The 13,513-nt window shown below is 33.3% G+C and overlaps 1 protein-coding gene across 1 annotated transcript; it reads right to left on the bottom strand.

The window, feature by feature from the left end:
* Positions 1 to 4,067: 4,067 nt before the first annotated feature.
* Positions 4,068 to 6,352, bottom strand: LOC135587300 (polyphenol oxidase, chloroplastic-like). The gene is made up of 2 exons (XM_065078547.1): positions 4,978 to 6,352; positions 4,068 to 4,892 (listed from the first exon to the last, which is right to left on the bottom strand). Exons 1-2 carry the CDS (start codon positions 6,160 to 6,162, stop codon positions 4,305 to 4,307), a joined length of 1,773 nt encoding a protein of 590 aa, XP_064934619.1. The 5' UTR covers positions 6,163 to 6,352; the 3' UTR covers positions 4,068 to 4,304.
* Positions 6,353 to 13,513: the final 7,161 nt, after the last annotated feature.

Below are 13,513 nucleotides of genomic sequence, written 5' to 3'. Positions count from 1 at the left end.
TTCACATCCAATGACTGAGGTGCAAGTGAAAGGGTTGCAAGCGAGAGCAGCAAGGGTAAAGCCTCGATCACCTACCTTGCTTGCATTATAAGCATTGAGCGATAGTTCGAGATAGAGCGAGCCAACTGACAAGACAGAAACATGGTCATGTGCACAAATCAACCAGTGCCTAAAGACATAAGTGGCCAAGGGCTTACCTTCGCTCATGACTCCCTATCTTATTATCATCCTTGATAGAAGGAAGAAGAGGTAAGGTAGAGATAGACAAGGATAAAATAATCTTTTCGTGATCGCAATGGAGCTCTACGAAAAACTTTCAAATATAAGATTTTTTTTTCGAGAATTTATCCTTTCGTATTCGATTGCTGTGGTTAAAAAAAAAAAAAAATCTTTGCATCATCTATATGAAGGACAAAAATGTCTTGAATTTAGATATAAAAGGACAACAATATCACCGACCTTTGCATCATCATCTATATGATGGACAAAAATGTCTTGAATTTAGATATAAAAGGACAACAATATCACCGACCTTTTTCAAATATTGTTCTCCATTATTTTCTTATTCCAAAACGTGAGGCACGAATCCTCATGAGAGGGTAAAAAATAAAAAGAAAGAAGAAAGGAAACACTACTAGTACTACTACTACGAGAGGCTCAATCACATTCGCTGTGCTTCCACGTGATCCACGGTGACTGATAAATTATTTGAAAGATGGGACCCATTGCGTTGGTCCACCGTCGTGCTGCCAGTAACATGTCACCAGCAAATAAAACATATAATGAACATAAAGGGATACATGGAGGCCTTAGTCACGGGTAGAAAAATGAAGATGATTATATCATTTTAAAATTTGTAGATTCATATGTTATAATTATAAATACTTACTTTAGAAAAAGAGATGAATATTTGATTATTTATAGGAGTAGTTGTGATAAAATATATTTTTTTTCACTAGAATGATAGATAAAATTATTTTCAATAATTATAAAATTTTACTTGATAAAAGTTTGATGAATCAATATAAGTTGATGGTATCATATATTTGCTATAAAGAAAGAAAAAAAAAAGATAGTAAAAGAATTTACTAGGGGTAGATGGTGAAATTTTTTAAAAGATGATGTAAACACTTTTAAAAATAAGATAAAAAAGAAGATGATTTGAAATTTACATAAGGATAATATTAATATTATTTGGAATATAATGGCTAATAAAATTATAAATTTAATAAAGAAAATTATTAGTGAAACTAAACGTAGAAGTGTAACTTTAAGATAGAGTTTGTGATGGTATTAGGAAGTTCAAAAAATAAAAAATAATTATATTTTGAAAATAAAATAAAATAAAATAATAAAAATATAAATATAAAAAATATGTAAAAATAAGAAAAGACTAAAAATGTTTAGTATGGTAAGAAATAAACCTTATGATAATTTTTTTAATAAATTAGATATTAAAGATGACGAAAAAGATATATTGAATTACTAAGGCTAGAGAAGGAAATTAAATTATTTATACAATATTAGATGCATTAAAGATAAAAATCAAAGAATACTTATTAATGATAATGATATTTTAAAAATAAAAATATTTTTATTAATTATTTTATTTATATTTCTCTAGGATGATAAATAATAGTGATAAATTTAATAATAATAGATTTGTTCATAAAATTAAATCTAATGATGTAAAAGATATATTAAAGAAAATAAAAATAACTAAGAATGTGGAGCATGTTGGTATCTCTATTTATTAAAGTTTTAAAAATTTTAGGAGATAAGGGAGCAGCTTGGTTAACTAGCGTATTTAACAAAATCATGAGGTTCAAAAAAAATCTAATGAATAGAGAAATTATTTTTTAGTACCACCCTATAAAAATAAAGATTACATGCAAATTTATTCAAATTAAAGAGGAATTAAATCATGAGCCATGAAACTCTGAGAAAAGATCATCGAAAGTGGAGAATGAGTTTTTTTTATTAATTTCTAATTTTGTGTGATAATTCATTATCATTGAAAGAAGAATATGTTATGCTAGAAATGTCACGTAAAGCAAAGATTCTAAATTAACTAAGATTGATTTTGAAAAAATTGAAAGAGATCACCCGAGTTACCATATAGAGTTTCACCCATGAAAGATATTTAGTACCAAATTAATTTTGCTCGAGGAATAAGTTTACCAAATTTACTCTACTACCAAATGAACCTAAAAGAGAAGAAGATGCTAAGGGAGAAGGTAGAAGAGTTTATTTAAGAAGGGATATATTCGAAAAAGCATGAGTTGATGTGATATTTTGACTTTGTTAATGCTCAAGAAAGATAGAAGTTGGATGATGTGCATGGATAGCAGAGTTATCAATGAAATCACAATCAGAAGAAGATATGTTGGATCAGTTCTCGAAGATGGCTCATTCCATACTATATCGAAAGTTTTTAGATGTAATAAGATATTACCAAACTATTCTTTCGAAAAATTATGTGCATATATAGGATAGTAAAATCAATCAATTACTTCTGATAGATAATGTAAATCTCTATCTCATTTTTTATTGATCTTATGAAAAAGATTTGATGCAAGTTTAAAGTTTAGCAACACAGCTCATGCACAAACTCAAGATTAAATGAAGATAACTAATAAAACTCCAGGAGACTTGATTCATTGCATTTGTGATAACAAATCAAGGCAATAAGATTTTGCACTCTCACAAATTGAATTTACCTATAATAGCACAATTCATAGTTTTACCGGAACATTACTATTCTTTATTGTTTACAAGAAAATACCAAAGCATGCTTTGGATTTGGTTCACCTACCAAATACTCCTAGAATGAGTATAGCAGCTAATAATATGACTTAGTAAGTACAATCAACCCAAGCTAAAGCGAAGAACTTGAAAACTACGAGTCCTTAATATAAGAAAATAGCAGATAAATACAAGCGGAGAGAATATATTCAATGAAGGAGATATGGTGATAGTGTACTTGCAAAAAGAAAGATTTCTCATATCCACTTGCGATAAATTGAGTGGAAGAAATTTAATCCTTACAAGGTCTTAAAGAAAATTAATAATAATACCTATATAATTGTTTTACTAAATGATTTGAAGATCTCAAGGACATTCAATATTGTAAATTTATATGACTATTTTCTAAGTGAGAATTCATTATATTCAAGCATAAACTCAAGTGGAGGGGATTAATGCAAAACAAGCAAAAGAAAACTATTTTAAAAGAACCTAAAACTTATATACTTATTATTTTTATTTATCTCACATTTTTAGCAATCTAATTTTTAAGCCTTAGAACTAATACAAATAAAAGACTTCTCTAAATCTATAAAAGTACAAAAATAATAATATCTTGAAGTATTATAAAAAAAAATTCCTCGATAAAGAGTTAATTTCCATCCTCCTCACTTACTTTACTAGAATCCTTTCTAGTAATAATATTTTATTTTATCTCTGTTCAAAAAATAATAATTTATGTCATCATTGAACAGTTTAAAATATCGATGGATATTGATCAATATTCAGTCATTATTCAGTTTGGAAAGGACAGTTGATTCATTAACTTGGGTTTGACTAGTTCAAGTTGTCACTTGTACAAGTTCCAATGATGTAGTATTATTATATTCACCATTCCACGTTACTCGCTACTGTAGTATTCCTTACCAACTCGGTTATGCATTTGGAGTGCTACGTGGTACTCTCACGAGCTATATAGCTCGGTGATAGAAAGTTCCTTAAACAACAATACATTTTACAATTAAAAAATAATAAATTAAGAGCTTATTGAAAGATGAAAATTCAAAATTATCTATTCTCTTGTTTGGGGGCTTTGGGTTTCATTTGTTTAGCCTCTCCTTTGCTGGGGTCGGGTAAGAGTAACTTTTACACATGAACGTGCCAAATTGGGTTTGAGATGTGTATCTTTTCATTTTACGATAGTTTTGATGATTTAGGACTTCTATTGAATTGAGAAATAGTTTGATTTTATATATGTTATTATATATAAGATATTCTTAGGATAATTCAAATGCAAACAATTTGATGTAAGAAGCCATAAGTAAGAAAGAAACAACGATGACCGCAATAAAATATATAGTCACACCATAACGTCACATGTACAGCTGTTGAGACCAACACGTACATATGGGATCGGGCGACGACTACTGTCATGCCCTAATTATTGAAGGATCGTTCCAGATCAAGAAGATCGCAACGACGACAGGGAGGAAGGAAGCAGCACCAGTAATCGATCACTCCAACTTAAGCGGGGAGAAGCTGTGATCCGAGGCCATCATTTAGATGGCGGCGGTAGAATCTGTCTGCAGGAGATTGATGGAAACTCCGCCCACGGTGACGCTCCCGGTGCGGAGAACCAGGGTGACCACCAACTTGTCGGCGTCCTCAGCATCGATGTCCTCGAGCAGTGGCGTAATACCTAGCTTGAGCTTTCCCTTCTTCTTGGGGCCCTGCACTTCGGTCCCCTCGCTTCCCTTCATCCTATGCGCCAGCCTCACGTAGCTGCCAGCGAACTCGCCGTAGTCGGGTCCGGCGAGGTCACCGTAAGGAACCGCGACGTAGACGTCGAAGCGAGCTGTCTCGTTGGTGGTCACCTGAATATCCTTGATCTGAATCACCTCCACCTTCTCTTGCTTCTCCTTCTTCTTGCGGTTCTTCTTCGGCCTTGCCACGATCACCCGCAGCGGGTTGCTCGCGTCGAGTGCCTGGGCCGTCGTCCCGAATTCGTTCACGCGCGTCAGCGACAGCTCCGTCGTGGCCTTGGACTTCGTCTCTGCCGTCTTCTGGCAATTGATTTTGCCCAGCCATGGGAGGGGAACTTGCTCGAACGTGTACCGAAGCTTGGTCGGGTTGAGGCAGTCGCTCATCTGCACGGTATACGACAGTTATGTATACAACGTTTCTATTGCATTTGCAGGGATGGGTATAAATTGGAGACAGCATCTGACTTGCCTTGACTTTGACGAGCTGTTCGTTCTCGTCGTGGAAGAGGAAGGTGCTGTCCAACCAGTCTTTGTCTTCGAACTCGACGCGGTTGCCGCGGAGGTTGCGGTAGATGTCCCACATGCGGTCGACATTGCAATGGTGGCAGAAGAAAACAGAATCGCGGGCGGCGGTGGAGAAGTCCCCCATGTTTTCCTTGTATCCGTCCGGCTCTCCGACCCACATGTGCGCCGCATTGTGGATGACTTCCATCTGCCCATTAGCCTCCTGGATCTCCTTCTCCCCCGCGCGCACGGGATCCCCCATGAACAGTTCCGCCAGCGACAGGCTGTGCTTGAACGTCTTCTGTATGAAGCAGAGGTTCTCCCGTATGATCTCGCTGTCGGATGCAGTGTTTTCGGTGTAGGCGTACTTGAGGTCGAGGATCTTGCCGTCCTTGACGTGGCGTTGGTCGCGTCTCGGGTCGTACAGCGGGGATGCCGCATCCTGGAAGATGGCGGGGAACGTCATGCCGTCCTTGGTGTCCCAGTTCCAGAATGGGATGGTGAAGGTGTCGTCGTCGATGAGCTTGCCGAGGATCCTTTCGTAGAAGTGGAGGTAGTAGCGGTGCCATGGGAGGAAGATCCAGCTGAAGTGGACCTGGATGGGCACGTCGTCGGTATTTTGCTGGTGGTAGGCGTAGTTGCAATACTGGCAGTGGATGTTCGCCTGCTGGTAGTAGTTCCAAGGGTGGTCTGCCGGCAGATTCTTCATCCTCCTCACTGCCTCCTTGTACTTGTCCATATACTCCTGATCGTCCTTCACGATATGGGCCGGCCGCCGCACCCGGAGGGGCGTAGCAGGGAAGCTGTACTCCGAGATCGTCTCGCCGGGGTCGTAAGGCGGGCAGCATTTGTTGTCGAGGGCAGGTGCGGTGGCAGGGTAGCACTTGGACAGATCCGGCGGCATTATCGGCGCCGCCAGAACCTTGGGTCCTGCGGTCACGCCGTAAAGCCCTCCTAAACCCAACAGCATGTCGCGCCGATCCAGCAGCGGCGGCGACTGCTGCTGGCGGGCGGCATCGCTGCGGTCACCATTACTGCCCTGGCGACAAGTCACGCCAGGGACGTGGAGGCGGCGGCGGCGGGACCTTTCCCGTTGGAGAAGGCATGCAGAGGAAGCACCGGTGAAGCTAGAGTTCAACAGCAGGGACATGTCTACTACTGTTCAGGAGACCAGAGGGAGAGAGAGAGAGAGAGGGGCGGCGTGGGAGTCTACAGGGAAAGAAGGGCCGGCAAATGGAGTGAGCACTGACCACTGGCCGGTGATGAGCAGTTCTTCACTGGTACTCCTTAAATGGAACACTGAGCTCTAACAGAGGGCGTCTGGATAAGCATCATGCAGAGCGCACTTCCTCGTTTAACCCCGTTGTTGAGTAGCCTTTACAACGAAAGGACCACCATGGCTATTCCGATCGGCACAGCAGGAGACCTTCTCCTGCATCCTGCCCACACACGAATATTTAAATATCACCAACCATACCGTGACACGTATCCGTCTAAGCCGACGACGAATCATTTTTCCTTATACATGCTCGACGTGCGCCGTCATGAGAGTCCTCGTTAAGAGTGTCCGTATATCTCCTAGTCCATCTGATACCGAGCCGCGAGATAAACGTGGAGTCCCATTGACCCGCAAATCGTTCATCCACTCTGAGGAAGACAATAATACCCCCCTCTTTACCAAAATAAAAAAGAAGAGTAAAATATTGCTGTCTTCCAAAGATTGACTGAGATATGAAAAATATATTTATATATGATGATGCTAGCTAGTCTGTAAGAAGTCCTGACTATTAATAGCAAAGTTTTCATATATTAATAAATAAATTATATAAAATAAAATTATGAAATATCTCTAAAAATAATTTTCTAATAATATTTTTAATTTCTTTTCATATTTGATAAGGCCATTATGCTCTAATATTCAGCAAAAGTCTTCCCCCAAATTATTTTGTACCACAAACTTTAAAGGAAGAGAATAATTTTAATCATATTAATTCTGTACTGAAAGTGATCATTTTTCTTGGACTTATATGGTCACACAAATTAGGCCTTCGATCATATCTTCAATTCTTAACCAAACATATGGAGATCAACTGTTGATGGGTCCCTCAAATTATTGACTTGGATTGTGCCATATTTTTGTTAGCTTTTGCTCCCTATTGAAGATGCAATCCACTTATGCCTCGATGTATATTATGATTTATACTGTTTAGAAATGAAGATGAGCAATCACCAAACCTTATAAAAGGAAAAGTTCATGTGTTTAGAGGCTTATGCATAATAGATTATAGAAATTAAAGTAGCCAAGAACAATTAAATCCATGATTCCTGAGATTAATGTTCTCATAGCCATTGTTAAAATCATCATCATTGTCAATTTAGTATTTTTAGCGAGGAATTATCCTCAAAAACTTTATTTTATTTGTCCAATTAAAATCCAGTTTGCACATGTTTTTTGTTTTATGCTATATGTCATTGTTTCCATGTGCAATGCAATGTGGGACAGAAGATAAAGAGTGTGCAGAGAAAAGAAAATGGGACTCTGAGTGAGGACAAATTGAGGGCAGTGATGAGAAGAATGAAAAGAAAAATCCATCAAGAAACAAACACAATGAATTATTAGCTTAGCTTTTCATAATTTGCAAAGTGTCTTAAAACAACAACAAGAAAGTCTTATTGTTTCAACTATTTTTTGGATTTCTACAAGACAATAACTTCAATGTTAAAGTAAAAAAGTCAAAGTGTTAGGTATAGCTATAGAGAGGAATAATATAATACTTTAGAAGGAAAAAATAAATAAATAATAGAAAGAAAAATTAATTATTAATTTCTTAAAGGTATTGGTTCTTCAATGGGCGATTCTATCATTTGTATTGGTAGATCCAACCAAGTTTTTTTATCATTAATTTTGATATAATTAATATATTATGTGTTACATATATGTTTTAAAAAATAAGTCATCTTTGATTTGTCTAAAAATGAACACATGAGCATCAAATTATTGAATATAGTATTATTATATTTCTTTGTTATCTCTTCAACCATATGTATTATCGTTTAGGTGGGAGAGGATAATTTTAAAATTAAAAAATATTAATATTAATATATTTTTTAAAAAAATTAACATAAGATTTAATATGATTTAATAAATCTTACTTATATTCATAGATTAGGATCAAATTATTCACTATGTAGAATTAATTACAAATCTTGAATTATCCTCACTCAAGCATAATTTTTTTATACACCCTCTCAAAAATTTGGAAGAATTTACATCATCTTCTCTCATCCTCTTTAGAGTAATAAAAATTATCATTTGGAGAGAAACTCAAATATACCAAAAGTATTTTTCATATTTTATTTTTTCCCTTATTAAAACTTAAAGATATTGAGATATTTATAAAAGAATCAAACCCTAATGGTCAAGTTTTTTTTTTTTTTTTTGCAAGAACTCCTTATATTATGATTCTTTATCCCATTACACACTAACCCAGATATTCTAAAATACTTATCAGTCTTAATAATATTTTCTTTGAATAGAAAATATTCTCCGAGCTTTGTCACTCATCCTTGTATATAAATAATACTATAATATTAAATTAAGCTTAGGATTTAGGATCATAGTTTTAAAATCTTAGATAAGATAGAAATTCCTATTATAATCAAAGCCAAAGTGTTGGATTTATCCCTTTATAAATAAAGGGCTAATCTAATGATTTAGCAATCAAGAAAAAAATAATAAGTTTATGGGTCGATCTCATAGATTAAAGTTATTATTTTTAATATATTTTTTAATTTGGAAGTCTATCCATTCTTCTCCTCTTCTTTATGATAAGTAATTTCGTGATTCCCATAATATGCATGAGACCTATTTAATGTTGTAATTTCTCATCATCATCATCAATTGGAAATAAATTCTTAAAGATGAAAAAACAAAAAGAAAACGGAGCAAGAGTATGATAGACGTGCATGGGATGTAAATGTAACGAAGTCTTATGTGTGGTGTGTCGATTGTCGCGTTAGGATAACTTGAATCGATAATAATATGATTCGTACCCAATAAACAAAATTAGGTCATGTCGAGTCATCATCCATCGAAAAAGTTTTATCATGTCCTTCCACCTAATCAATCGGAGTAATCACTAGATAATGACATGAAGGTTCCTATATATATATATATATATATATATATATATATATATATATATATATATATATATATATATATATATATATATATATATATATATATATATATATATATATATATATATATATATATATATATATATATAACCCAATCATTGTCTTCGTCCAACATCATCGTTCTCATCAAACCCCACAAGCGATTATTGGCCTTTGCTGCTCGAAACTCTCCTCCTCGTCGACCTCGCCCTTACTTATGCGATCACAATCTTATCCTTCTTCACCGACAACCTTCACATCCAATGACTGAGGTGCAAGTGAAAGGGTTGCAAGCGAGAGCAGCAAGGGTAAAGCCTCGATCACCTACCTTGCTTGCATTATAAGCATTGAGCGATAGTTCGAGATAGAGCGAGCCAACTGACAAGACAGAAACATGGTCATGTGCACAAATCAACCAGTGCCTAAAGACATAAGTGGCCAAGGGCTTACCTTCGCTCATGACTCCCTATCTTATTATCATCCTTGATAGAAGGAAGAAGAGGTAAGGTAGAGATAGACAAGGATAAAATAATCTTTTCGTGCTCGCAATGGAGCTCTACGAAAAACTTTCAAATATAAGATTTTTTTTTCGAGAATTTATCCTTTCGTATTCGATTGCTGTGGTTAAAAAAAAAAATAATCTTTGCATCATCTATATGAAGGACAAAAATGTCTTGAATTTAGATATAAAAGGATAACAATATCACCGACCTTTGCATCATCATCTATATGATGGACAAAAATGTCTTGAATTTAGATATAAAAGGACAACAATATCACCGACCTTTTTCAAATATTGTTCTCCATTATTTTCTTATTCCAAAACGTGAGGCACGAATCCTCATGAGAGGGTAAAAAATAAAAAGAAAGAAGAAAGGAAACACTACTAGTACTACTACTACGAGAGGCTCAATCACATTCGCTGTGCTTCCACGTGATCCACGGTGACTGATAAATTATTTGAAAGATGGGACCCATTGCGTTGGTCCACCGTCGTGCTGCCAGTAACATGTCACCAGCAAATAAAACATATAATGAACATAAAGGGATACATGGAGGCCTTAGTCACGGGTAGAAAAATGAAGATGATTATATCATTTTAAAATTTGTAGATTCATATGTTATAATTATAAATACTTACTTTAGAAAAAGAGATGAATATTTGATTATTTATAGGAGTAGTTGTGATAAAATATATTTTTTTTCACTAGAATGATAGATAAAATTATTTTCAATAATTATAAAATTTTACTTGATAAAAGTTTGATGAATCAATATAAGTTGATGGTATCATATATTTGCTATAAAGAAAGAAAAAAAAAAGATAGTAAAAGAATTTACTAGGGGTAGATGGTGAAATTTTTTAAAAGATGATGTAAACACTTTTAAAAATAAGATAAAAAAGAAGATGATTTGAAATTTACATAAGGATAATATTAATATTATTTGGAATATAATGGCTAATAAAATTATAAATTTAATAAAGAAAATTATTAGTGAAACTAAACGTAGAAGTGTAACTTTAAGATAGAGTTTGTGATGGTATTAGGAAGTTCAAAAAATAAAAAATAATTATATTTTGAAAATAAAATAAAATAAAATAATAAAAATATAAATATAAAAAATATGTAAAAATAAGAAAAGACTAAAAATGTTTAGTATGGTAAGAAATAAACCTTATGATAATTTTTTTAATAAATTAGATATTAAAGATGACGAAAAAGATATATTGAATTACTAAGGCTAGAGAAGGAAATTAAATTATTTATACAATATTAGATGCATTAAAGATAAAAATCAAAGAATACTTATTAATGATAATGATATTTTAAAAATAAAAATATTTTTATTAATTATTTTATTTATATTTCTCTAGGATGATAAATAATAGTGATAAATTTAATAATAATAGATTTGTTCATAAAATTAAATCTAATGATGTAAAAGATATATTAAAGAAAATAAAAATAACTAAGAATGTGGAGCATGTTGGTATCTCTATTTATTAAAGTTTTAAAAATTTTAGGAGATAAGGGAGCAGCTTGGTTAACTAGCGTATTTAACAAAATCATGAGGTTCAAAAAAAATCTAATGAATAGAGAAATTATTTTTTAGTACCACCCTATAAAAATAAAGATTACATGCAAATTTATTCAAATTAAAGAGGAATTAAATCATGAGCCATGAAACTCTGAGAAAAGATCATCGAAAGTGGAGAATGAGTTTTTTTTATTAATTTCTAATTTTGTGTGATAATTCATTATCATTGAAAGAAGAATATGTTATGCTAGAAATGTCACGTAAAGCAAAGATTCTAAATTAACTAAGATTGATTTTGAAAAAATTGAAAGAGATCACCCGAGTTACCATATAGAGTTTCACCCATGAAAGATATTTAGTACCAAATTAATTTTGCTCGAGGAATAAGTTTACCAAATTTACTCTACTACCAAATGAACCTAAAAGAGAAGAAGATGCTAAGGGAGAAGGTAGAAGAGTTTATTTAAGAAGGGATATATTCGAAAAAGCATGAGTTGATGTGATATTTTGACTTTGTTAATGCTCAAGAAAGATAGAAGTTGGATGATGTGCATGGATAGCAGAGTTATCAATGAAATCACAATCAGAAGAAGATATGTTGGATCAGTTCTCGAAGATGGCTCATTCCATACTATATCGAAAGTTTTTAGATGTAATAAGATATTACCAAACTATTCTTTCGAAAAATTATGTGCATATATAGGATAGTAAAATCAATCAATTACTTCTGATAGATAATGTAAATCTCTATCTCATTTTTTATTGATCTTATGAAAAAGATTTGATGCAAGTTTAAAGTTTAGCAACACAGCTCATGCACAAACTCAAGATTAAATGAAGATAACTAATAAAACTCCAGGAGACTTGATTCATTGCATTTGTGATAACAAATCAAGGCAATAAGATTTTGCACTCTCACAAATTGAATTTACCTATAATAGCACAATTCATAGTTTTACCGGAACATTACTATTCTTTATTGTTTACAAGAAAATACCAAAGCATGCTTTGGATTTGGTTCACCTACCAAATACTCCTAGAATGAGTATAGCAGCTAATAATATGACTTAGTAAGTACAATCAACCCAAGCTAAAGCGAAGAACTTGAAAACTACGAGTCCTTAATATAAGAAAATAGCAGATAAATACAAGCGGAGAGAATATATTCAATGAAGGAGATATGGTGATAGTGTACTTGCAAAAAGAAAGATTTCTCATATCCACTTGCGATAAATTGAGTGGAAGAAATTTAATCCTTACAAGGTCTTAAAGAAAATTAATAATAATACCTATATAATTGTTTTACTAAATGATTTGAAGATCTCAAGGACATTCAATATTGTAAATTTATATGACTATTTTCTAAGTGAGAATTCATTATATTCAAGCATAAACTCAAGTGGAGGGGATTAATGCAAAACAAGCAAAAGAAAACTATTTTAAAAGAACCTAAAACTTATATACTTATTATTTTTATTTATCTCACATTTTTAGCAATCTAATTTTTAAGCCTTAGAACTAATACAAATAAAAGACTTCTCTAAATCTATAAAAGTACAAAAATAATAATATCTTGAAGTATTATAAAAAAAAATTCCTCGATAAAGAGTTAATTTCCATCCTCCTCACTTACTTTACTAGAATCCTTTCTAGTAATAATATTTTATTTTATCTCTGTTCAAAAAATAATAATTTATGTCATCATTGAACAGTTTAAAATATCGATGGATATTGATCAATATTCAGTCATTATTCAGTTTGGAAAGGACAGTTGATTCATTAACTTGGGTTTGACTAGTTCAAGTTGTCACTTGTACAAGTTCCAATGATGTAGTATTATTATATTCACCATTCCACGTTACACGCTACTGTAGTATTCCTTACCAACTCGGTTATGCATTTGGAGTGCTACGTGGTACTCTCACGAGCTATATAGCTCGGTGATAGAAAGTTCCTTAAACAACAATACATTTTACAATTAAAAAATAATAAATTAAGAGCTTATTGAAAGATGAAAATTCAAAATTATCTATTCTCTTGTTTGGGGGCTTTGGGTTTCATTTGTTTAGCCTCTCCTTTGCTGGGGTCGGGTAAGAGTAACTTTTACACATGAACGTGCCAAATTGGGTTTGAGATGTGTATCTTTTCATTTTACGATAGTTTTGATGATTTAGGACTTCTATTGAATTGAGAAATAGTTTGATTTTATATATGTTATTATATATAAGATATTCTTAGGATAATTCAAATGCAAACAATTTGATGTAAGAAGCCATAAG

The sequence above is a fragment of the Musa acuminata genome, chromosome BXJ1-8, assembly GCF_036884655.1.
Source record: "Musa acuminata AAA Group cultivar baxijiao chromosome BXJ1-8, Cavendish_Baxijiao_AAA, whole genome shotgun sequence".
In the NCBI taxonomy this organism is placed as follows: Eukaryota; Viridiplantae; Streptophyta; class Magnoliopsida; order Zingiberales; family Musaceae; genus Musa; species Musa acuminata.
Note: the sequence above shows the minus strand (reverse complement) of the source record. Positions and strands in the feature narration are given on the sequence as shown.